We start from the raw sequence: 27725 nt of genomic DNA, 5'->3' as shown, positions 1-27725 counted from the left end.
AGATATACATTTCTCACTTTTCATTAAGAGAAAAAGTACACAAAACCCTTCACACATACAGTATGTACATCACTCAGAAAAAAAAAAAAAAAAAACCCAACACAGTTTAAAACATCTTTTCCATATTATATTACCATTAAGGTGACTATTCACATTGTGCTTTATATTTTTCAAACTTTTTGATAACTATTAATTCATTTAATATTCCCAAACCGTAAGAAAAATGAGGCAACTATTACTTAAGTTTTGAAAAAAAAGGAAACTCAGTCCCAGACAGGTTAAATTATATGCTTAAGTGCACCCAAGTCATCAATGGAACCAGAACTGATGGTCTGAATATTGTACATGCTGTTCTAGCCATACCTACAACTTCATCTCTTCAGCATTAGTATAAAAAAAAAAAATCTGTTCAAGATCTCAGGAATTGAAGCAGCAACACAGAGAAGAGTACCAAAGGAATAGAACTTTGACAGTATGCCAAATTGCTACAACTGGAAGAGGCCAACCCTAAAGACAAGGTATACTGTTTTATGGTTACTAGTATTATGAGTTACAGGAGTTCAGACCAGTTATATTCCAAATATCTACTTATAAATCTCATGAAAGGCAGAACGCATCTTCTCTCTTAGAAACAATGGGATTAATATCAGGTTCTGCAGAAATTTACCTACAGAAACTTTCTCACCCGTAATAATAGATGAACTATGGCCCTAACTGTCACTAAGCCAAGTTTGGAGTTTTACGGAAAAAAGCTACGCAAAGCAGGAGAGAAGACAAAAAGGGCATATTCTCAGCTAAATTTTGAAATGGGCAAAATCTGTCTTTGGTATCTTTCCACATTTATTTCTTTACTCTCTTCCCAATCTTCACTATGCCCTCTTTCCAGGTCTCCAGGTAGCCAATGTCCCAATCTGCCCTCAACTGTATTAGAACAATTCTATCCAAACATTTTCTACCCCACAGTTTTCCATGTTCCAAAATTAAATACCTTCTCTCATCACAATTTAAAAAACAATGACCCTACAGTCATTATACTGAGAGCTATAGTTCTCTCAGTGCTGCCAATCAGACTCTTAAGACAAAGAATCTGATTCAACTAACTCATGCTGATATGTGAATGACTAAGCTACTTATACCACCAGAATCATTGGCACTTTTAAATAAAGATGCTGAAAGCTCAAAAAATTGTCAAACAGGATAAAAAGCTGAAGAGGAAATAAAATAATGCAATGCAAAGGGAGGATATCTTGATTCACCTGAATGGCTATGGACACAAGCCAGTTTTAGCTGGGAATCTCATACCAAGGTTAAAATCTCGAATTATTTCTCCATCTAAATTTTTATTTTTCTCCAGCTTATAAAACTGATGAGTTTCTTAAATGGTTCCCACTTCAGAGGACCTAGAGGTAATGCCTAGAGGTAGTCATTTCTAAGTCTGTTGATCTTACAGTGAGTACCACATATATTTATAATGGATAGTGTTTTATTTGTAGTTATCTCACCAACTCGTAAAAACTGATTTGATTGCCTTCTTGGTGAGCATGAGACTGAAAAAGTGGGAAATGCCCCTTTAATATACCAAAAAGAGATTACCTGTTCTCTACACCTTTTCTTCTTTCCTTTTACCCTAACTCGTTATCCTCCCATCCTTAATTACTCTGTATTCCACTGAAATTATGTTACTGCCTTCCTTTTATAGATCACAAAATTTTTTTAATTTTTAAGTAAAAGGAGTATCCACAAATATGTCTAGCTCTTAGAAAACCAAAACATCCTTGAGCCCACTTAGCCACACTAACTCTACAGGTTAGGTGTAATATTTTAACCTAACAGTAATTTAATAACTAATATAAATGCCCCATAAACCCAAAAGCAGGGATAAGTAGAAAGAAAATATGCTTTGCATCCTTACATGTAAAGGGTCTCTCATAATTCAGTGAGCAACCTTGAAGGAAGCCATTGAATTCTTATAATACTTTAAAAGCAAACAGAAAAAATTCTGAACCATTAGAAAATCTCTTCCAAAATATGTCTAGTGGTAATAGTATAATGAATAACATATAAGTTCTTTAGTCAAATAACTCATCCAATACCCTGGAAATGACACTGCAATATTTTGTACTAATTTTAGATCTCTATAACTTCTTTAAGGACAAAGATATATTTAGCCTTGCTTCTCCCACAGCAATGTATCTCAAAAGGAAAAGAATGAATGAATGGCTATAACTTCACTCAAGGATTTCGATTAAGCATGTAGGGCTACAACAATACTTCTAGAACATTGCTAAACATCACCGCCTCACAAAGCACAAGGCTCTGTGTAATAGACAAACAAAAAATCTAATGCGAGCCCTAGGGATACTTTCGATCGAAGGGAAATTTTTTCAAGGAAAAAAAAAAGGAAAATTTTTTAATTTTTATAAAACGAACACATATATATAATGTAGATTCACAGAAGTATTCAAGTAATTACTAAGAGATACTAGAACAGTAAAAGACAAAGCCTCCTTTGAATACAAAATAATGAATGAAGAAGGAAAGTGATGTGGTGAAGTAGCAGGGTGATGGGGATAGAAGGACGGATGGTGGCATAAGTGAAAATTCTAAAGTAAGGGTAAGTCATGTAGGGTGGTAATTTATATTTTTTAAAAAAGTAAAAACCAAGTAGTATGGACTAGTTGAAAGGACTTGATATATTAAACTTCCTATTAAAAAATTTCTCGAACAAAGATGTATGCTTAGTTATGGCTGATCTTGGTGTGAAAGTTTAGCTGCAAAGGAAGACTTTCTGCTTAACAAAACATATCCTCTATGCCACACTGCTGCACAATGTATCAAGTGAAATGGCTGAACAAAATATGAGGGAAATAAGCTACACTTAAATTCTCTTTACTAGAGTTTGCAAATTACACTACTTTGACATATGAAGAAAAATCACACAAAATTTGCATTTCGATTTTGAAAATGAAGATATTTTTGTGTGGTGGAACCAAGCCTGAAAAACATCATTGCAGTTCAAATGTCCTTCCACTTTAGAGTGTAATTTCCTAAACTTTTGTCAAAAACTTTGATGTATATACTAGGTATAGTATACATTAGGCTCAGAACTCAGAAAGCTCTAATCAACATAAACCAAAAACCTCTCACATTTTTTTCAAGCTAAAAATGATGTTTGAGATTAAATAACAGGAACAATAAAAAACTAAAAGGACGAAGAAAAATTCAAATGAAGAGTGAAGTACTTACCAATTTGGCCAGCCCTGACTTTAAAAGGAACATCCAATTCACTCTTCAGAAGAAAGAAAAAAGATTAAAGAACATCTTAAATTATTAAGCTCCCACCCAAATCACCTTTCTATCATAATTTAAATACACAATCATCTCTAAGGAAAAACAAAATAAATTTTCTATATTTGAGTAACTCATAAAGGATATGTTTCTCAGCTGAAAAAAAGTTTTTATTAACTTACACTTGACTTTAAAGAAAGAATTCATAAGAGAAGCAAAATTATAAATAAGAACAACAGAAAAAGAGTTTGTAGTTAAAGAAAGTAATTGTGTAAACTAGTTAGTTGTTTTAATAAACCAAACCAAGCCAGATGGAAATTCCATGAATTTTTAAAGTAACAGGTGGACACTGCTTATGTGAAATACTAAAAGGAAGGAAAAGGAAGATTCTTTTCACTTAAATAAGTTGAAAACAATCTTCTTCAAGTAAAATATTCAGTAAATGAATAAACAAATCTTAAAAGGCAGATTCCCAACATATTATCTACCATATTAGCATTTACTTTAGATAAGTTACTAACAGGTACCAATCAATAACGATGAACTTTCACTTATCTAGATTCCAAATCACTAGGAAGTTCAAATAACTTTTTTATTCACAGAGTACTAAACAATAACTGATATTCACAATGTTCGCTTGAGTCTTTAAAATAATTTAAAATTCAACCAGTCAGAATAGCCTTTCTGTTAGGTGTACCTTACATGCCAATACTATGGAAATCTGGCAACTTAAATACATACTTTAGGTAAGAATTAACCAATCAATTAAAATTTAACTAAAAAATAAATAAATAAATAATTAACTAAAGAATCAATTTACCCACTCATCTGATTACTCAACTATTCTAAGTGAACAGAAACTGAACAAAACGCTAACAGATTTTGACAATAAACCTTGTTTTAGACCCAAACAAAAAATCCTCACTGGTAATGAGAGAGCAGCTCTACCCTCCAGGGGTTGGGCAGGGGAAGGGGACAAATAAATTCAAGGGTCTTCATATCATACAGGATACCAATGGAAAACTATACACTTCTATGAGTGTGGTCTCACACACATTTTAATCCTCCTGAAATAATTTTTCACACAAAATAAATGTAAAGAACCCATATCAAAGTAAAACCTCACCAAGCTGGATTAACTAAGGAAAGGAGGCTAGTTTGAATTAATGGAGAATATAAATTACAAAATAATTTATTGATTTAATCATAACCAAAATTCAAATTAGGCTAACAGAGTGCAATCTGTCATCTAAGTATATTAGATACTTATACCCTGCAACCACAATTCTATTTACACTTATTATCTTCCAAAATATTTTCATAAGTAGAGTAAAAATAGCCTTATTCCAATCTCTAGCAATGGAATCTTAAGTTCTAAAATTTTGCATAAAATTTTTAAAATTATAGCATCCTATATAAAGGGAGGGAAAGAAAATTTAAATATTTTGAGAGTCCACTACTTGCCAGGCTCTACTTTTTATTTTATTCAAGCCACAAAGGTACACAAATATTATACTGTTTTGTATTATTAACTTCGTTCTAAAGATGATTAAACTGATGCTCAAAGAAATTGAGAAACTTCCCAAAAGTCACACAGCTGGTCAAAGCCAGAGCTACCACTCAAACCCACGTCGGCCAGAGTACAAGGTCCATGACCTTTCCACTATGCCAGTAACAAAATAAACTGTTACTTCTTGAGTTCTACTCCTAGATCTTCAACATTCAAAATTGGCTTCCATGAGCCCAGTCATGGGAGAACTTTGTGTATAAGGCTCTCCTTAATTACACAGTTCATCATGTAGAAATTCAACCAGAGGTCAAAGCTAGGACTATAAAACATAATGTACGTTAATTATAAATCTGACCTATTGATTAAAGAATAAACTCATTCTTAAGACATTTCATAAACTCAAATTAAGTCCAAGAGGCTAAAAACAAAGGGGGGTAGGGGTCTTGGAAGATGGGGAGAGTTTTGTTTTTAGCTCAATAGTAAATGACCCAAATTACTGTCTAGAGCTAGATTCCAAAAAAATCTATTTTACCTCTTAAAATTACCACAGTATTATAAGGCTGGACTGCCAATATATTTCAAAAAAATACAATTATTTATTAGATACATTGTTAAAATAAAGCCCTTATTTACCTGTAAAACATTTAAAGATAATTCTGAAGAAAACTATTTCATTAAGACAAATGTCTACTACAAAGCTATACAGTCAAATATATAAAAGGGAAAAACATTATTATTTTCCAAGAGATACTATTTCTATCATCAGTAAAAAAATTTTTTTCCTAAATCTTTAATCTCAGATTTTCCTAGAGCAAACAGTTAAAAAAGTAATCCTTCTCTGAGCGACTCAATCACTTCATCTGGCACCTGGTACCAGATACCTAGTAACCAGGGTTTCTAAGAGCTTACTGAATTAACTGAGTACTCAACATAGTTAAAAAAAAAAAAAAAAAAAACTTACCAGAGCATTTTCTTTTATTTGTAGATTATCTAAAGCCACATTACCTTTAAAAAATAAAAGACAAAAATATGAAGTTAATACACCAAATAGTATACCCTGTCTTAATGCAAAACCAAACACTATGACACTATGCTAAATGCTAAGTGAGCGAAGCAAACTTCAAGAACTTAAGAAGCTACTGGCACAAAAGAGTTGCTACTTATAAGAAGTATTAGTTGTAAATATTTTAGGTTAGCCCAATGCAAAACAAATTACAAACCAGTTAATCAGGCTAACATTTAATGAGAAAGAAGTTGAAACACACCATTGTAAAGCAATTATACTCTAATAAAGATGTTAAAAAAAAAAAGAAAGAAGTTGAAGATTTTCAGACTAAAGAACTTTAGAACCAAAGAAAGTATCCATCATTTTTAATGATTAAGCCAAAATCTCAAAAGAAGGAAGTAAAGAGGTGACTATTATAACAGATCAATTATCCTGTAATCCAGGATTCTTTCCTTAATCATGGTGTCAGTGAATACTTTCTACAAGACCACAGTGTTAATCTTTTAAAACTTCAAACATCCTACTTTCCCAGTAATTATTGTTTATGGTTCTAATATTCTTTTATTAGTCCAATTTTTTAAAAGTCTATTCAGATATTAAGTTATAAAAAACTAAAGCCACAATAACACAATTACATGACTCAAATTTTAAACACTGCACTTACATGTTGATACACAATATGTAAGTATTCTTACTTACATAAAAACTTAAGCAAAAGAAAAAGGTTTTCATTTCACTTAAATTCTCTAAAGATTACTAAAACTAAAGTTTCAACACTAAATACAAGTATAAATTATGCAGTTATGCATTTTCTAAATCACTCATGACACATTTATTTTTTAAAAAATATTATGCTTCCTATGCACAGATAACAACTACAAGACTAGATACTAAAATAATCACAGCTGTGATTGCCATGTAATAAAGTTCATTTCCTTTGTATAAGCATATTGTAAATTCCTAAGATAAACTTAAAAACTTCAAAAGGAAAGTAAGAGGTAAGAAGCCTCACAAACGTGAAGAAAATACTACAGCATGATAATAGGAAGAAAGCGTCTACAATATACTGCAGAAAAATTAAAACCTGAAGTAGGCAGTAACTTCAGAGTCAAAGAGATAGATTAAAAAGTTATGTTGGGGCTTCCCCGGTGGCGCAGTGGTTGGGGGTCCACCCGCCGATGCGGGGGACGCGGGTTCGTGCCCCGGTCCAGGAGGATCCCACGTGCCGCGGAGCAGCCCGTGGGCCATGGCCGCTAGGCCTGCGCGTCCGGAGCCTGTGCTCCGCAGTGGGAGAGGCCACAGAAGTGAGAGGCCCGCATACCGCAAAAAAAAAAAAAAAAAAGTTATGTTGGAGATAGCCACATCCACCACAGGGCAGACAGCAGAACCAAAAAGAACTACAATCCTGCAGCCTGTGGAACGAAAACCACATTCACAGAAAGACAGACAAAATGAAAAGACAGAGGACTGTGTACCAGATGAAGGAACAAGAAAAAAAAACCAGAAAAACAACTAAATGAAATGGAGATAGGCAACCTTCCAGGAAAAGAATTCAGAATAATGATAGTGAAGATGATCCAGAATCTCAGAAAAAGAATGGAGGCAAAGATTGAGAAGATGCAAGAAATAACAAAGACCTAGAAGAATTAAAGAACAAACACTTAGAAGAATTAAAGAGCAAACAGAGATAAACAATACAATAACTGAAATGAAAAATACACTAGAAGGAATCAACAGCAGAATAACTGAGGCAGAAGAACAGATAAGTGACCTAGAAGACAGAATGGTGGAATTCACTGCCACAGAAGAGAATAAAGAAAAAGAATGAAAAGAAATGATGACGGCCTAAGAGACCTCTGGGACAACATTAAACGCACCAACATTCACATTATAGGGGTCCCAGATGGAGAAGAGAGAAAGGACCTGAGAAAATATTTGAAAAGATTAAAGTCGAAAACTTCCCTAACATAGGAAACGAAATAGCAACCCAAGTCCAGGAAGCACAGAGACTCCCAGGCAGGATAAACCCAAGGAGAAACATGCTGACCCACATGTTAATCAAACTAACAAAAATTAAAGACAAAGAAAAATTATTAAAAGCAACAAGGGAAAAATGACAAATAACTTACAAGGGAACTCCCATAAGGTTAACAGCTGATTTCTCAGCAGAAACTCTACAAGCCAGAATGGAATGGTACTATATATTTAAAGTGTTGAAAGAGAACCTACAACCAAGATTACTCTACCTGGCAAGGGTCTCATTCAGATTCGACAGAGAAATCAAAAGCTTTACAAACAAGCAAAAGCTAAGAGAATTCAGCACCACCAAAGCAGCTCTACAACAAATGCTAATGGAACTTCTCTAAGTGAGAAACCCAAGAGAAGAAAAGGACCTACAAAAACAAACCCAAAACAATTAAGAAAATGGCAACAGGAACATACGTATCGATAATTACCTTAAATGTGAATAGGTTAAATGCTCCTACCAAAAGACACAGGCTGGCTGAATGGATACAAAAACAAGACCCATATATGTGCTGTCTACAAGAGACCCACTTCAGACCTACAGACACATACAGACTGAAAGTGAGGGGATGGAAAAAGATTTTCCATGCCAATGTAAATCAAAAGAAAGCTGGAGTACCAATACTCATATCAGATAAAATAGACTTTAAAATAAAGAATGTTACAAGAGACAAGGAAGGACACTACATAATGATCAAGGGATCAATCCAAAAAGAAGATATAACAGTTATAAATATATATGCACCCAACATAGGAGCATCTCAATACATAAGGCAACTGCTAACGGCTATAAAAGAGGAAGTCGATAGTAACACAATAATGGTGGGGGACTTTAACACCTCACTTACATCAATGGACAGATCACCCAGACAGAAAAGTAATCAGGACACACGATCCTTAAATGACACAACAGACCAGATAGACTTAACTGATATTTATAGGACATTCCATCCAAAAACAGCAGATTACACTTACTTCTCAAGTGCACACAGAACATTCTCCTGGATAGATCACATCTTGGGTCACAAAGCAAGCCTCAGTAAATTTAATAAAATTGAAATCATATCAAACATCTTTTCCAACCACAACACTATGAGATTAAAAGTCAAGTACAGCAGGAAAAAACGTAAAGAACACAAACACATGGACGCTAAACAATACATTACTAAGCAACCATGAGATCACTGAAGAAATCAAAGAGGAAATCAAAAAACACCTAGAGACAAATTACAATGAAAACACGACAATCCAAAACATATGGAATGCAGCAAAAGAAGTTCTAAGAGGGAAGTTTATAGTAATAAAATCCTACCTCAAGAAACAACAAAAATCTCAAACAATCTAATCTTACACCTAAAGGAACGAGAGAAAGAAGAATAATAAAAACCCAAAATTAGCAGAAGGAAAGAAATCATAAAGATCAGAGCAGAAATAAATGAAATAGAAACAAAGAAAACAATAACAAAGATCAATAAAACGAAAAGCTGGTTCTGTGAGTAGATAAACAAAATTGATAAACCTTTTACCAGACTCATCAAGAAAAAGAGGGAGAGGACTCAAATCAATAAAATTAGAAATGAAAAAGAAGTTACAAAGAACACTACAGAAATACAGTGTCATAAGAGACTACTACAAGCAACTCTATGCCAATAAAATGGACAACCTGGAAGAAATGGACAAATTCTTAGGAAGGTATAACCTTCCAAGACTGAACCAGGAAGAAACAGAAAATATGAACAGACCAATCACAAGTAATGAAATTGAAACTGTGATTAAAAATCTTCCAACAAACAAAAGTCCAGGACCAGATGGCTTCACAGGTGAATTCTATCAAACATTTAGAGAAGAGTAACACCCATCCTTCTCAAACTCTTCCAAAACATTGCAGAGGAAGGAACACTCCCAAACTCATTCTACGAGGTCACCATCACCCTGATACCAAAACCAGACAAAGATACTACAAAAAAAGAAAACTACAGACCAATATCACTGATGAATATAGATACAAAAATTCCCAAAAAAATACTGGCAAACAGAATCCAACAACACATTAAAAGGATCATAGGGCTTCCCTGGTGGCGCAGTGGTTGAGAGTCCGCCTGCTGATGCAGGGGACACGGGTTCGTGCTCCGGTCCGGGAAGATCCCACATGCCATGGAGCGGCTGGGCCCGTGAGCCATGGCCACTGAGCGTCCAGAGCCTGTGATCTGCAACGGGAGAGGCCACAAGAGTGAGAGGCCCGCGTACCGCAAAAAAAAAAGGATCATAGACCATGATCAAGTGGGATTTATCCCAGGGATGCAAGGATTCTTCAATATATGCAAATCAATCAATGTGATACACCATATTAACAAACTGAAGGAGTAAAAACCATATGATCATCTCAATAGATGCAGAAAAAGCTTCTGACAAAATTCAACACCCATTTATGATAAAAACTGTCCAGAAAGTGGGCATAGAGAGAACCTACCTCAACGTAATAAAGGCCATATATGACAAGCCCACAGCAAACATTATTCTCAATTGTGAAAAACTGAAAGCATTTCCTCTAAGATCAGGAACAAGACAAGGATGTCCACTCTCGCCACTATTATTCAGCATAGTTTTGGCAGTCCTAGCCACGGCAATCAGAGAAGAAAAAGAAATAAAAGGAATCCAAATCAGAAAAGAAGAAGTAAAACCGTCACTGTTTGCAGATGACATGATACTATACATGGATAATCCTAAAGATGCCACCAGAAAACTACTAGAGCTAATCAATGAATTTGGTAAAGTTGCTGGATAAAAAATTAATGCATAGAAATCTCTTGCATGCCTATACACTAACAACAAAATATCAGAAAGAGAAATTAAGGAAACAATCCTATTCACCACTGCAACAAAAAAATAAAATACCTAGGAATAAATCTACCTAAGGAGGTAAAAGACCTATACTCAGAAAAGTAAGACACTGATGAAAGAAATCAAAGATGACACAAACAGATGGAGAGATATACCATGTTCTTGGATTGGAAGAATCAATATTGTGAAAATGACTATACGACCCCAAGCAATCTACAGATTTAATGCAATCCCTATCAAATTACCAATGGCATTTTCTATAGAACTAGAACAAAAAATCTTAAATTTGTATGGAGACACAAAAGAGCCCGAATAGCCAAAGCAATCTGGAGGGTAAAAAACAGAGCTGGAAGACTCAGACTCCCTGACTTCAGACTATACTACAAAGCTACAGTAATCAAGACAATATGGTACTGGCACAAAAACAGAAATATAGATCCATGGAACAGGAGAGAAAGCCCAGAGATAATCCCACACACCTATGGTCAACTAATCTATGATAAAGGCGGCAAGGATATACAATGGAGAAAAGACAGTCTCTTCAATAAGTGGTGCTGGGAAAACTGGACAGCTACATGTGATTGAATGAAATTGGAACACTCCCTAAAACCATATACGAAAATAAACTCAAAATGGATTACAGACCTAAATGTAAGACCGGACACTATAAAACCCTTACAGGAAAACATAGGAAGAACACTCTTTGACATAAATCACAGCAAGATCTTTTTTGATCCACCTCCTAGAGTAATGGAAATAAAAATAAACAAATGGGACCTAATGAAACTTAAAAGCTTTTTCACAGCAAAGGAAACTATAAACAACAGAAAAAGCAACCCTCAGAATGGGAAAAAATATTTGCAAATGAATCGACAATGGATTAATCTCCAAAATATATACACAGCTCATGCAGTTCAATATTAAAAAAACAAACCACCCAATCAAAAAATGGGCAGAAGACCTAAACAGACATTTCTCCAAAGAAGACATACAGATGGCCAAGAGGCATATGAAAAGCTGCTCAACATCACTAATAATTAGAGAAATGCAAATCAAAACTACAATGAGGTATCACCTCACACGGTCAGAATGGCCATCATCAAAAAGTCTACAAACAACAAATGCTGGAGAGGCAGTGGAAAAAAGGGAACCCTTTTATCCCATTGGTGGGAATGTAAATTGATACAGCCACTATGGAGAACAGTATGGAGGTTCCTTTAAAAACTAAAAACAGAGCTACCATATGGTCCAGCAATCCCCCTCCTGGGCATATACCAGGGAAAACCATAATTCGAAAGGATACATGCACCCCAACGTTCATTGCAGCACTATTTACAATAGCTAGGACATGGAAGCAACCTAAATGCCCATCGACAGACGAATGGATAAAGAAAATGTGGTACATATATACAATGGAATATTACTGAGCCATTAAAAGGAACGAAACTGGGTCATTTGTTGAGACGTGGATGGATCTAGAGACTGTCAAACAGAGTGAAGTAAGTCAGAAAGAGAAAAATATCGTATACTAACACATATATGTGGAATCTAGAAAAATGGTACAGATGAACCAGTTTACAAGGCAGAAATAGAGACACAGATGTAGAGAACAAACGTACAGACCCCAAGGTGGTGGTGTTCGTGGGAGGAACTGGGAGATTGGGATTGACATATATACACTAGTATGTATAAAATAGATAACTAATAAGAACCTGTGGTATAAAAAAAATAAATAATTTTTTTAAAAAAAGAAGTAAAAATAAAAACCAATACAACAACACCAACAAGTTACTCTGGAGGCAGAACTGACAAGATGTCATCACTGATCAAATATAGGGATAATACAGTAGTCATGGAAAACTGACATGTTCGAGAATTGGGAAAAAATCCTTAAAACGCATTACATGTATAAAAATTATATAAAGTGGAAAAATATTCCTGGGTTTAATTCTGTCTGATGGCGAATTACAAAAAATTACAAGTGGGAATTCTACTCAGGCCAAAAGAATTGATCTGCACAGAAGCTAGTGCATATTTGAAGGAACCCAAACCAATTTAACACGATCTAAGACCATATGGAGACTTGTAAACTTGCTCATGAATTTTGATTGTCCTACCCATTAATTTTCAACTAGTGGGTCAAGGGTCACCAGGAGTGCTCACAAGTAACCTGCAGTAGATATGAGGCATTTTCTAATAATTATTAAGGCACTAACATAATAAGCGCCCTCATAAAAAGCACACTTTCTACTGCAGTGACATTCTCACTCTTTAATGAAGTAATAGATGGTATTTAACATGTGAAATACTGAAAACTACCAATATGGCTAACAGAGCTAAACAAGTATATTTAGAAAGGCAGATAAAAAACGGTAATGGCAATTATTGCTAGGAGGTAGAATTAAGGACTTTTTATTAATGTTCTTCAGTATTTTCTAGTTTTTACAATAAACATGTATTACTTTTAATGTTAAAAACTATTATACAAATTGTAATATGAAATGGGGAACAAAACAAGGTAAATTCTAATGTCAATATGACCTCAATATATTTTATACAAATTCTTTCTATATTTACTATTTACCGTCTCTACAGACACATAAAAAAGATCTATTTCTACTACTTAGAGTCCAGCAAACAAATGCATACTTCCTCTCTGAAAAATGTGAATGTTACCTAACAAACAGTAAATATAACAATGAAATAAGAATGATACAGTCTATGAATTATTTGCACTGAAGGAGGAGCCACTAGTCCTAACACAAAGAAAAGGGGAGGAACAGCAGTGTATTTCTGCACCAGGGTAAAAGTGCATTCATTCATTCAACCAGTAGATGCATGCCTTATCTAAGTAAGGCACTGTGCTAAGAAGTACTCTTCCACTAAAATACACGCTTTTCTGCAGATACAGAAAGCAGACTCCCTCCTAAATATCAACCATCTTATATTTAACTCAATAGTAAGGAAAAAGTTAAGTTTAGCTTTCCATTTCTATTCAAGATAACATAATTTTATACACATGCAAATAACTTGAATAACTGTAATCAGATCACCCTGGGCTAAGAACACACAGAGGCCATAGGAAGTTCCTGAAAACCTAGAGGAAGGGTAAATATGTGTCTAATCTTTTAACAATAACCAAAACAAAAAAGGCACGGGGAGAATGACTAATCATTGGAGATGGATAGACTTAACTCTGCCAACAAGGAAGGCACTAACGCCAATCCCACAATCAAGTGTCCCTAATCCCATGAATTTCTAAAGAAACCAAGGTGAGAGACAAGTAGAGAAATTCTGTGAAATGATTTCCTTCTATGATGGATTGGCAACCCTAAAGGATGACAGCAAGCAATAAGTGTAGTCTGGCTTCAGAAGACAAAATTTCTAATTTTTAACCCTGTATGATACTCATAAATAAACAGAAACATTTTGGATGAGCATATCTGACTAGAGTCACATATACAGTTTCAAAGCTAATCTTGCAGGATATTTTAAGAAGTATCTTACAAAAGTAAATCCTGGATCAAAATTTATCTAATAATCTTTACAAATGAACCAGAAGAGGGGAATGAAAGTAAATCCATTAAATTAGCAAATAAAACCAAGGCAAGCAGAGTTGGAGCCATCTCAGAAAAGTTCAATAGAAAAAGAAATGGTTGCTAAATTACAGAAAATAACAAGGTTAGTATATTTATGAATAAGAATCAAATGGTACTGGCATAATTTGGAACAAGCCCACCTCAGTCGAAGAATGGCTTTTAAAACACAAAATGACCTACAAAATAAATGCAAGAAATATAGTGCTGATGTTAAATACCTCCAGTCAGAAATAACCTATCTGAACTTTCACAGACGTTTCACTACACCTGTCTTATGGCACTTAACACTTAACTATTTAAATCCCCAACCTGATCATAAACTCCTTATTGATTCTCCTCATAGTAGGTACTCAATAAGTCTTGACTCAATTAATTAGAATGCATATTGTACTGAAATAGGAATGAATACAATAAGAACATAAACCTTTCTATTTTAGAAAACACTTTCAGAGCTATTACATTACTTGATCCTCACAGCCTCCTGGTGAAGGAGGCAGGACACGGAAAGAAACTGGGGCTTGGAGAGCTTAAGTGACTGGCCTAAGACTACTGTGTCAATGTAGTAAATGGTTATCCTGATGGAAGATTATGCTGTTTCTGTTAACTAATTCTGGACGCTTTTTGTCGAGTGCTGCTTTCAGTTGGTCTAATTGGGAGCAATACTTGTTGAAATTAACCGTTTGGTTTTCCAGAAGGAGCTCATAATAGAGGACTTCTTCCAATCCCACCATTACACAACATCACCTTCTTTGGACAAAGACCGGCCTCTGGTGTGGTTGGTGGTGGTTCATTTCGCTTGCCCCACGATCTCTTCAGTTCCATATTACTATACAGTATCCACTTTTCATCGCACGTCACAATTTGTTTTAAAAACGGAACGTTTTCATTACGTTTCAGAAGAGTATCTCACACAGAAATATGGTCAAGAAGGTTTTTTTCACTTAACTTAGGTGGAACCCAAATATCAAAGCGATTCACATAACCAAGCTGGTGTAAATGATTTTCAACGCTTGATTTGGATATTCTGAGTATGTTGGCTATCTCCTGTGCAGTATAACGTTGGACGTTCTCAATTATTGTTTCGATTTGATCGCTATCAACTTCAACTGGTCTACCAGACTATGGAGCATTGTCCAGGGAGAAATCTCCAGAACAAAACTTCGCACACCACTTTTGACACGTTCGATCAGTCACAGCACCTTCTCCATACACTGCACAACTTCTTGTGCATTTCAGTTTCGTTTTTACCTTTCTTGAAATAATAAAGCATAATATGCCGAAAATGCTGCTTTTTTCTTCCATCTTCAATATTAAAACGGCTACACAAAAATTCACCAATTTTGAAAAAACATTTTTTAAATGCATGCTGATGTGAGAGCTGTCACATACAATCTAACAAAATGTTTTCGAATGAAGTTAAAGAACTAAGTGCTACTAGAGCCATCTTACAGAAAAAAACGAACAAACCTTTTGGATCACTCAATATTTAACCCAAATTAACCCATCCAGACTCATTTTAATAGTAGTTCACAGTAACTTTATCTTGGGAGGGGAAGCTAAGGGAAGGAGAAGAAACAACTGACTCTCACTCTTCCATTTCCCTATTGAAACAGGAAGTTTTGGCAAAGAAAGGTGGAAAGCTGCCATGTCACCACTGAACTTTCTCCTTTTCAAGTACATTTCAGGGCTTTCATAAGAATGAGTAGTATGGCAGAGCCTCCTAGCAGAATGGTTACCCAAGTACCACCTTCCAGCTCTATTTGTAGAAAAGAGGTGAAGTTTTTATTTATGATACTATTCAAGTATGTGGAAAGTTGTTTTCAATAAAATTTTAAAGTGTTGTTTTAAATAATGATAACTAAGCCTAAGTACATTATAATATTGAACTTTTTGTTGTTCATTTTACATACTATAGGACAAGCTAATAAGAAATGTGGCTTTCACTACACCAAGTGCTGGCTGGGTGGAAAGGAATAAAAAAAAATTCCTCAACAGGTTTAGAAACACTTAGATACTGCTATGTTTTATGGATCAAGGTAAAAAGAAGCAAAGAGGCCTGTTTTTTCTTGCATTCTCAAGCTGCCCTTTGACTACCTGTTAAGACTATATATATACATTTGGATTCTCAAATAATCAGCATGAGGCTGAAACTTTATTTTTCTTGTCGTATTTCATGACTGTGGCTCTCTGCTCACTGGTACCGAGTGAAGAACAGAAAGGAAAGAAACATGATCTGACTACCATTTCTCACCATGAATGCAGAGCAAGTGGCACTACAACTTAATGAAGGAGCTCACGCTGCTCTGGCCTTATTCAAGTCACAGAAGTTCAAAGCGAGAAGAAATGACCTTGTCTACAGATAAGAAGCTAGTGGTCACTGGTCAGTGACTGCCAAAAGCCAATGAACCAGGAAGTACTGGATACGTAATTAGATCCCAGGTTTCCACCTTCCTTATCCTGTTGCTCCGACAACATCTGGCAGCTGATGGAGAAGTGTCAGGGGTGGAGTGTAGGACAATAGGGTAATAAGCATGGGCTCAGCCTGGTTTGCAGAGCTACAAACTCTGAAGGCACTCCACCTGGCTCCTAATCCTACTGGTGGGCAGCAGGTCACCATAGGCAACTCTTGCACCCAACACATCACAGCCTCTATGTATATTCTACCTGTCAAATGGAAGTGAGAGCAGCAGAATTCTGAACGGACATCTTCTGATGACTTTTCACAGTAAATGACTTTGAAAAATCAAACTGACAAAGGTTCTACATTGCAACAATCCTACTTAAACTGAATTGCAAAAGATCTGATGTTTCAACATACCTTTTCAAATATATGTTACTCTTAAAACAATTAAATCCTGGACACTCCAAAAATAGCTAAGAGCTGTGCAATTTATCTCCTGGTACCAGTCTGTGGAGAACAAAAATCTAGATAAACCTTCTGACCTGCATAGGCAGCAACATGCCCACCAGGCATTTTTCTGAACCTCTGAAAATCTGACTGACAAAATAACTGGCAGATAGTATAAGTACTGTAAGTGTAAACTCGTATGCAAATAGTTTTTTTTTTCTTTAAAGAACAAATTTTGGAAAATAAGATATTTTTAGATATGTGGTGTTTAGACACGTGGTGTTAACTCTACACAAAATTATCACGCTGCAGAATGTGAAAACCCTGGAAGAAATATACTTAGGAAAATACAGGCATGCCTCATTTTACTGCACTTCACTGAGCTTCACACGTACTGTTTTTTACAAATTAAAGGTTTGTGGCAACCCTGTCAAGCAAGTCTATTGGTGCCATTTTTCCAACAGCAATTGCTCACTTCACGTCTCTGTGTCACATTTTGGTAATTCTTGCAATATTTCAAACTTTTTCATTATTATTATATTTATTATGGTGATCAGTGATCTTTGATGTTCCTATTGCAAAAAGATCACGACTCATCAAAGCCTCAGATGATGGTTAGCATTTTTTAGCAATAAAGTATTTTTTAATTAGGTATGTACATATTTTTAGACATAATGCTCTTGTACACTAAAGAGACTATAGTACAGTATAAACATTAACTTTAATATGCACTAGGAAACCAGAAAATTCATGTGACTTGCTTTATTTTGATATTCACTTTATTGCAGTGGTCTGGAACCAAACCCACAAAATCTCCAAGGTATGCCTGTAAAATAAAACAAGCAGGCTGGTTTCCAACACTTGGCTAGGTTTGTGTATCGTCACTACTCCTGTCAGTATTAACCATTTAACAATTATAATTACAAAGAATTTTCACATGACTTATTTTACAAACACAGAATGTTATTTCCCCATTTTAAAAGGGGGATAAGGAAACTGAGGCTTAAACAATTAAAATTTTTCTCCCATGTCCCACAGCTAGTAAATAATTTTTCATTTTTCTACAACAGCAAGAATTTTTAAAAAATCATTATGCTTAAATCACCTTTAAAAATACATAGGAGGGCTTCTCTGGTGGCACAGAGGTTGAGAGTCCGCCTGCCGATGCAGGGGACACGGGTTCGTGCCCCGGTCCGGGAAGATCCCACATGCCGCGGAGCGGCTGGGCCCGTGAGCCATGGCCGCTGAGCCTGCGAGTCCACAGCCTGTGCTCCGCAATGGGAGAGGCCACAACAGTGAGAGGCCACAACAGTGAGAGGCCTGCGTACTGCAAATAAAAAAAATAAATAAAAATACATAGGAATTTCTTCGCATTAAAAAAAATCTTTAAAAGAATAAAAACAAGAAAAATGATAAAGTTTTCTTTATTTTTCTTCTCCAATTTAAGGCAATATCGACAGTATACTTCCTGATTCTAGACATTCCAATAATTTGCCCCATCCTTCTCACTCTGTAATTTTTTGTTTATTGTGGATTTCATTGTGAATGCCTATATATATATATGAATATATGCACAGCACGTTTTTCAACTTATGTCAACACATTTTGATTTCTAAAACTTCCTGATATCATCCAAGCAAAGACTATGCATTTTTACTGACATGATACCAAGTCACTTCTTAAGACTTCTGTTTCTCTCTTAAGTTATAAATTTCATGAAGCATATAATTCCTCTAAGTCCTTTTTTACTTCCTACTACAACCTGTTCAGCACCAGGAGGTCTCCTATAAATGCAGAATACAATCTCAATATTCCCCTTCGACTAGGGTTTCTCAACAAACATTTTGGGCTGGTAATTCCTTTCTGTGGGGAGCTGTCCTGTGCACTGTAGAATGTAACAGCATTCAGGAGTTCGCCCACCAGATACCACAAGCACACCTCTCCCCACTACGTGACAATCAAAAGTGTCTCAGACATAACCAAATATCCTCTTAGGGGCAAACTCATTCCTGCTTGAAAACCACTGTCATAGGCTAGGCAAAAAAGTATCCATTTATCCCTTGTTTGGAAAGAATAGTAAGATCAGCTGTGTGAAATTTTTGCAGGTTGAAGTATTCCCCTCCTCAAGATATGAAAATTTAACAAGAAAAAAACCTGAAAAAGCCAAACTCTATGACTCATAAACCTTATCTGCTAAAGCAAATAGTTTTCAAGTAAGGTCATATAAAATTTTAAATTCTTTATAAAACTTGTCACCGTCATAGATGTCACAAATATCAGCTGTTTTCTTAAATAACTTAATAATCCCACTTGTTTACTATAAAAAGTTTAAGATAAATTTCTTCAAAACACAGAAATAGTCAACTCGGGGCTTCTCTGGTGGCACAGTGGTTGAGAGTCCGCCTGCCGATGCGGGGGACACGGGTTCGTGCCCCAGTCCAGGAAGATCCCACATGCCGCGGAGCGGCTAGGCCCGTGAGCCATGGCCGCTGAGCCTGCTCTCCGCGGCGGGAGAGGCCACAACGGTGAGAGGCCCGCGTACCAAAAAAAAAAAAAAAAAAAAAAAAGAAATAGTCAACTCACATTTTGCCTTTCTATTTTAATGAGGGAATTAGGGTTACAAAGAAAATATTTGAGCAATAACTATAAAAGCTCATGACTTATTCCCTCCTTTATGACTATCACAAAAATAAAAGGCAGCAAAACTTTACAGACGCATAGCTATGGGCTAATAAACCTGATTGGACTTCCACTGGAGGCATTTCCTAAAAGAAATGGGTTTATTTGCTCTGGCCTGTTATAAAGTTGATGTTGGCCATGGGCAGAATACCTTATTGTAAAAAAACAAAATAAATTGTAAGAAAAGAAAGTTTCCTTTCCTACACTTCACCAAAAAAGAGGGGAAGAATGATGTAAAATTATTATGGCATTTTAATTTCTAACATGAAAAAATTCAAAAGCCTCAGGCAGTATACTTCACAATTTCACAGTATGTTTACAATTAGAATCACAGAGTATTGGCACTGGAAGGACCCTTAGGTGTTACCTAGTCCAACCCCTAAGTCTTAAAGAAAAAGAAAAAGAAAAATAAGATATGGGAGGGAAGGAATCTTCGAATGTATCCATAAACTTTAATTTTTAAAAATCTGAGATAAATAGGGCAAAACATTTTAACTTGGGTAAGCAATTCTTAGTGATTACATAGGAATATTATATTTTCTCGTATTTTTTTTCTATTAAAGGTGAAATTAAGATGAAGAAATTAAGGACCAGTGAGGTAAATGGATTGTCGAACACACCAACCTCAAACCCAGGTTTTTCCTAAATGCTAGCCCAGAGACTTTTCAGATTTCAAATAGTGTTTACAAACTACAAGAAATAATTTGTTATTATTAGACAGTAGCCTGAAGAAACACTTGATCCCTGCAGAAGGCACTGGCCATTTAATTCCTTAAATGTCTCCTTTACTTCTCTTTCTCTTGCACTAAGTGTGAGGGGAGGGCATGTAAATAAAGTATGTTATTGCTGGGCAAACCACACAGAACCAATAAAAAGATCAGTAAACTACTAAAAGCAGGCTCCTCCGTAATTCAGGGCAGCACAATTGCGCCCTCTCTCTCTCTCTCTCTCTCTCTCTCTCTCTCTCTCTCTCTCTCTATATGTATGTATGGTCCATATATGTAATTATAAATTTTAGGAATCAGATTTTTTTAAAAAGTAAAAAGAAACAGGGGAATGAATTTTAATGATATATTTTATTTAACCCAATGTATTCAAATATTATTATTTCACCATGTAATCAACATAAAAATTGTTGAGATATTACACTCTTTCTCCTACTAAGTATTTTCAAAACTCAGTGTGTACTTTATACTTCTAGCACACCTCAATTTGCACTAACTAACTAGGCTGCAAGTGCTCCTATAGTGGCTACTGTATAGGACAGATGGGGCTAGGACTACTTGTTGACTGAATTAAAAGCAGTTCCATCCACTTGAGTAGTTCTTTAGATTTCCCTCCAAAGCTGACAAAATGCCCAAAAGTCTTCTGCAGAATGCAAAGGTATCCCCAGTGTCCCCAAAGCTTAACATGTAAATGGTGCAAATAATTAATCTTTTTGAAGAATGGAGAAGCACACTACAATCTACTTCTATACACAACCCCTAGGGTAGAAGCATTGGTGTAAATTCTTCGGCGTGCAACCAAGCAGCACCTAATGATGATGCTGTTCGTGGCCTGAATTTCTCTCTATCGCTCCAAAGCAAAATTGAAATTCCTCTTCCTATTGAGAGAATAAGCAATATTAAGGGAAGCTGTCACTTTCTCAGAAGCTCAGAAGTATTATGAGTTTGAATCCCTACCGACAAGCCTTTCGTAATGATCCTCCCCTGCCTGCCGATCCTTTCCCAAACCCTGCAATCTTAAAGAGAAGCCAGCTCCCGCTCGCTATCAACTGCCAAAAAGATCACTGCAAAACACAATTTCTTTTTTCTTCTTCCTTGGTGCCACTTTGAACGTGTGAGGCCACGCAGCCATCCTCGCTCCACGCGAGATGCAGGGAGGGGTTCTTTATGCTTCGGGGCCAGAGGGGCCAGGCTGAGGGCAGGGAGAGGCCGCCCAGGGTGAGCAGGTGGGACGGGGCAAGGGCTTCGACCTCAGGGTCGCGAAACCTGGGAATCCTGGCAGCCCGGGCGGACACCCCGTGGCGGCGGAGGCCAGCGCAGACCTCCCCACGCCCCGCACCTGCGGCCCAGGGAGGGGGCCCAGCCCAGCGCCCTCCCCGGAGGCGGAGTCGCGGGCGGCGAAGGGAGTACGGCCCGGGCTGGAGCCAGGAAAGGAGCAGCCCGCGGAGTGGGCCCCTCGGCCAGCGCCGACAACCCCAGACAGCCCGCGGCCACGCCCTCTTGCTTACCGCCCCAGATCCCCAGCTTCAGCTGGGACTTGTTCAGGTTCTCCACATAGTCCCCCAGGAAGCGGTTCAGCAAGTCCGCGACCACCGACTCCAGCACCATGGTGGTCTGAAGCGCGGGAGAGGGAGAACCCGGAACCGCCCGGCGCAGCTGAGGGCGGCGACCAGCGCAGCGAATGACAGCCCCCCCCGGGCGCCGACCCGCCCCCGCGGCGCGCCGCACCGCGCGTGACTCGGCCTGTGCGCAGGCGCACCGCCGCCGCCGCTGCTGCCGGGAGCGGGAGGTGCGTGCACTCGCTGCCGACTCGCGGCCTCGTGGTAGCCGCTTCCCCGGCAACCGAGGGTGGGCGGCGGAGCCGGTTTGGGGCCTGCCCCAGAGGAAAGGGATGTTAGAGAAAGAAAAGGGGAAGCCGGAGTTGCTGTGCACGGAGACATCTCTGTGGCCGCTGTGCTTCCCTGCTGTCGCGTTCTGTTGACCTCGGGTCCGCAGGGCTCAATCGTTCCCGCAGGAAGCAGCTCTGCGGCCTCGGAGCCGACCCTATGGGTGCCCGGCGCTTCCCAGGCCTCCAGTGCACCCTGAGCGCCTCCTAAGTTACCACCCCTTCAGGAGGGAAAAAAAGGAGACGCTGCACCCTCCTCCTGCTACATATCAGCTCCGCCTAGCACCATCTCTCCGCTTACTTTTGCTTCCTGAAAACACACTAATAATTCACAAGTGGGAGGAGGAGGAACAGAGCCGCATCATAAGATGGCAGATAGAATGGGAACTGAATGTGCATTTCGTTAACTCGTTCTTTTACTCCCTTCTGTTGCTAAGTGGCTCTTAGTTAACTCATAAGCCACTTCTTAGTTACATACCTCGGTAGGGAAATAAAACGACGTAGTACTTCCTTTTTTTCCTTTAGGTGTAGGTGTATTTATCTCTTTCATGCAATCATTGAACTGTTTCTGGTGTGGCAAAGCTTTGAAAGTGGGGCTTTTATAATGCAAGGACTTTCACGTTAGTAAAGTTTAGCCGCTCATTGACAAGCCAATCCTCTTTAGAGAACAGGACTTCTTTTTCTAAAATTTGTTTCAAAAAACTGTTGAGATACTGTAAACAGACATGAACCTAAGAAATAAGATCATTTGTAGTCACAAGTTTATTAAATGCTTTGCTACACATAATGTCTGAAAAACTATGTGTGAATTGCTCTTAAACAACCTGCTATGGACATTGTGTACCCCCAAAATTCATATGTTGAAATTCTAACCCCTGTTGTCATGGTAATAGGAGGTGAGGCCTTTGGGAGATCATTAGGTAATTAAGCAGAGCCCTCATGGATGGGATTCGTACCCTTATAAAAGAGACCCCAGAGAGCTCCCTCACCCCTTCGGCCGTGTGAAGATACAGCAAGGAGACAGATATCTATGAACCAGGAAGTGGGCCCTCACCAGACACTGAATCAACTGGCACCTTGATCTTGGACTTCCTAGCCTCCAGAACTGTGAAAAATAAATTATTGTTTTTAAACCACCCACTCTGTGGTATTTTGTAATAGCAGCCTGAATGGACGAAGAGGCTCAAAAAGAAAAATCATTCCTTAAATACAAAATCCATTGGAGAAGAAAAAAAGTCAAAATGTCTACAATTGGTATTATGTAAAATGGATGTAAAAGAAAAAACCAATACTAACCAGTACTGGTGCTATCAGTAACCACCTGCATCCTTCGCTTCAGCACACAGAATATAAAACCTTAACCGTTTGTTTTTCCGAGCTTAGTCACCCTGACAAAATACCTAGGATGTATTTTGAAGCACGTCATACTTCCCTCCACCATCCACAAACAATTAACAGCCAAACCTGGCTATTCTGCTTTGGCCATATTTCCTAAATTCTCTTTATATCTCATCCGAACCATGCAATCACCCTCTAACTGGCCTCCTGGCCTCCAGTTTTTCCCTTCTCCATCCATCTTCACATTGTCACCACAGCTAATTTCCCAAAGCACAGGTGAGCTCAGGTTAGTCCCCTGCTCAAAAAGACCCAATAACTTTCCAGTGTTCAGAAACCCCTCTTCAACCTGTACCAAACTTGTTTCTAATCTACCCACAACAACCTCTCTCTCCTTGTACATGCACACCAACTATGTACTGAGGAGAATGCAGAAATATATATATATATGTATATGTGTATATATGTGTATTTGTAAATATATATATATATATATATATATATATATATATATATATATATTCTTGTTGGGAAAGGCATGCACCAGAAAAAGATAAAAAGTAAACAATGCAAAGATGTATGAATAACACAGCAAGATGATATGAAAGATGCCACGGGCAGAAGAGTATAGTCAAGCAAATGGCACAGAGGAGTAATCTGCTGGGGAAAAGTGGGCAGTACTGATCCTTGTGTAATAATTTCTTGTACTTCTTTTTTTTTTTTTTGCAGTACTCGGGCCTCTCACTGTCGTGGCCTCTCCCATTGCGGAGCACAGGCTCCGGATGCGCAGGCTCAGCTGCCATGGCTCAGGGGCCCAGCTGCTCCGCGGCATGTGGGATCTTCGCGGACCGGGGCACGAACCCGTGTTCCCTGCATCGGCAGGTGGACTCTCAACCACTGCGCCACCAGGGAAGCCCTAATCTCTTGTACTTCTATGGTACTTTACACTTTTGAAAGAATAATGCATGTGCCTGCCTTTATAAGCATTATTCCATCTTATTAATACTTCTCCAGTTATACCTCATGAGCTATCATGCCATTATTATGCCAAGGCATGCATTTTCAAATAAGCCTCATGAAAGATCTGTGAGACAAGTAATGCAGGTCGTGGTATTGTCTTCATTTATAGGAAAATTAAAGTCAGTGATTTACATTAAATTAAATGATTTACATAAAACTACACAGCAAGTGTTTCTTTCCTTCAGTTCCCTGAGCCCTGACACTTTTTCTCTTTTAATAAGTAGAGTTAAATCACCACTAGGTGATTTCTTGCTCTGAAAGGTTGATGACAGAATGGAAACTCTCATGGTGGAAAAATTCAGCTCAAAATTGTCAGTACAAATAATGCTATTACCATAGAAGATAAAAAGCTTTTAAGTTTTAATATTTTACTTTTTAAGTATGTTTTGAGGGATTGGTTATTATGTACACAGAGTAATGCCCCAAATATCCCATACTTCTTGAAAAACTCCTAATCCAAAACAAACCATAACCAATGTTAAGAAACACCATTAGGGCTTCCCTGGTGGCTCAGTGGTTAAGAATTCGCCTGCCAATGCAGGGGACAGAGGTTCGAGCCCTCATCCAGGAAGATCGCACATGCTGCGGAGCAACTAAGCCCGTGTGCCACAACTACTGAGCCTGCACTCTAGCGCCCACGAGCCACAACTACCAAAGCCTGCGCGCCTAGAGCCCGTACTCCGCAACAAGACGCCACCGCATTGAGAAGCCTGCGCACCACAATGAAGAGTAGTCCCCGCTCGCCACAACTAGAGAAAGCCTGTGCTCAGCAACAAAGACCCAACGCAGCCTAAAATAAAATAAAATTAAAAAGAAACACCATTAGCACTCTAACGCACAGATACCAAAAGGAATTTGGATACAAAGGTTAACTAAAGGAAATGAACATTCTAGTAATTATGGCTCTTGCTTCAGAACAATGAGAAGGTTTGCAAAGCTAAACTGCAAGGAGGGACTGAGCAATAAAAACAAATGAGCAAAATATTCTTCCTGTTAAAAACAAAAGTCAAAATTAGGGACACTTTTTAAAAATTAACACTCTTGCTTAAAAATTGAAAAATAAGAAATTCCAATGTCACACTACTACCTCATACCCACACCCCATTCCCCAGCCCTGGAGTTTGCTGAGAAAAGCAAAAGGGATTTGGGGGGAAAAGGAAATGGAGGGGAAAGCTAGAGAATAAGCGTGACAGCATGGGTTTTCAGAAAAGTTAGGAAGTTTAACTGGGAGAAAGCACAGGAGTGGATTGCAGAATGTCAGAGACAGAGGCAATCAAATATCATTTGGTTAATCCAACCTTCTTCTTTGATGGAGGGGACACTGACTGCGAGAGAGAATTAAGTGACTTGCCAGGGTCCCACAAGAAGTTAGTGACTATCAGTGCTAAACTCCAGGTGTCCCAACTCCGTTATCTGTTTACTTTCCATTACTCCACCCTCCAATTCTGTTGAATGAGATGGATGAGTCAGAACACCGGTATTTTATTGGGTTATAAACTCTCTTCTTCTTGCTTTCCTTGACACCCAACCTCCTATATATTATTTTGCAGTTCTCCTTTAAGTGGTTCCATATCCTTCTACTCCAAGAGCACCTCTGACCTCGATGGTGTGTGATCTATTTATGCTTACTTTGCAGAATTTTTTCAGCTCCATCAGTGAATGTTCCCATAGCTGTGATGAAGCTATGATAACAGTCTCCCTCTGAGTAGATTTGGGTGTTCCAGGCTCAGGGCCTCATCCTGTTACACCATCCTCCCAAGTACTGCATGGCCCACGCTTCCAAGGTAAGTAAAACATAAGGCTTAATGTGGTCACAGGGGACCAGCCATGCGAGGGCATGTCTCTGCTGTTTCAAGAAACCTTATATAGAAAATGCTTCCAAAGTGTTATTAAAGAAGGTGAATGATGAATAAAAACAAAGCAATGCTGCTTGGCTTGGCCAGAAAGAGAAATGTTTTTAAGGGAATCCATGTGTGAATCACCTAATTCCTAGCCACGCAGACCTGTATAATAATAACAGCTAAGTGATAGCCACACTTACTGTATGCCAGGCATTTCATGCATTTTTAACCCTCACAACAATCTTGTGTGGTAGGTATTATAACCCCCATTATACAACTTCAGCTCAAAGAAATTAATTAACTTGCTCACAGTTCCATAGTTAAAAAGTTGCATAACATTTGAACCTAGGATAGATCAACTCCAAAGTTTATGTTTCTTTACCCCTAAATCATCTCTCCCTTCACGACACAGCTCTGCTTAACAACTTCTCAGACAACTTCTCAGATTGTGAGCCTCACCATTTTAACCTAGGGGTTTCTGGGCTCTCATTTGCTGAGCTAACAGCATCTTGTCTCCTGAGAAAAGATGAGTCAAAACACATTCACGTCACCCTCAAGTATATAATTTGGTAATCATTCTGCAACAGATTTGGCACTGGACCAAGAATTTTGGCCAGGAGTGGAGCTCATATAAAGACAAACAAGTAGCTAGTCAAGGGCATGGCAAACCCAGGGACACATCAACCCTGCCCCCAGACTAAATATATAAATAGTGTGCAATAGTCTCTTCTCATTTCTGCCTCAGCCAGATGGAGTTCAAATATGTCATCCTCATCATTTCATTTCTCCTCTGACAGATGTACATAGTTGATATGATCTTGTACAGCCTGGACCTACCTGCCTAGCACAGTGGCTGAAACCCAGGAGGCATTCAGTAAATATTGCTTTGAATGAATAAATGGACTAACGAACATTTGCTCTCTTCTGTAGTAACAATAACTATCTGACATTGTGTATATCAGGCTCTATGCTAAAGTTTTCACCTGCATTATCTTATTTTATAGATAGATAGATACTATTATTATCAGAAGGGGCAAGGGAGCTCTCCTGGGTCTCTTTTATAAGGTCATTAATCTCATTACCTCCCAAAGTCCCCACCTCCTAATTTTACATTTGATACTGT

General features: G+C 37.8%; 1 protein-coding gene across 2 annotated transcripts in view; it reads right to left on the bottom strand.

Annotated features, from left to right (window-relative positions):
• Positions 1-22203, bottom strand: part of VPS13C (vacuolar protein sorting 13 homolog C) — a 174676-nt gene extending 152473 nt beyond the window's left edge. The window contains exons 1-3 of one of the 2 annotated variants that reach the window (XR_009518476.1): positions 22030-22203; positions 5760-5803; positions 3247-3289 (exon numbers count right to left, since the gene is read on the bottom strand). Coding sequence is in view for 1 of the 2 variants with exons in the window: in XM_060005858.1 (XP_059861841.1) it covers positions 3247-3289; positions 5760-5803; positions 22030-22129 (187 nt within the window). In the remaining variant the exon portion in view is untranslated. The remainder of the gene's footprint in view (positions 1-3246; positions 3290-5759; positions 5804-22029) is intronic. The other variant, XM_060005858.1, reaches the window with a different exon arrangement.
• Between the last annotated feature and the right edge of the window lie 5522 nt (positions 22204-27725).

Source organism: Delphinus delphis, chromosome 2 (genome assembly GCF_949987515.2).
Source record: "Delphinus delphis chromosome 2, mDelDel1.2, whole genome shotgun sequence".
Lineage (NCBI taxonomy): Eukaryota > Metazoa > Chordata > Mammalia > Artiodactyla > Delphinidae > Delphinus > Delphinus delphis.
This window is presented reverse-complemented; position numbering and strand designations above follow the sequence as displayed.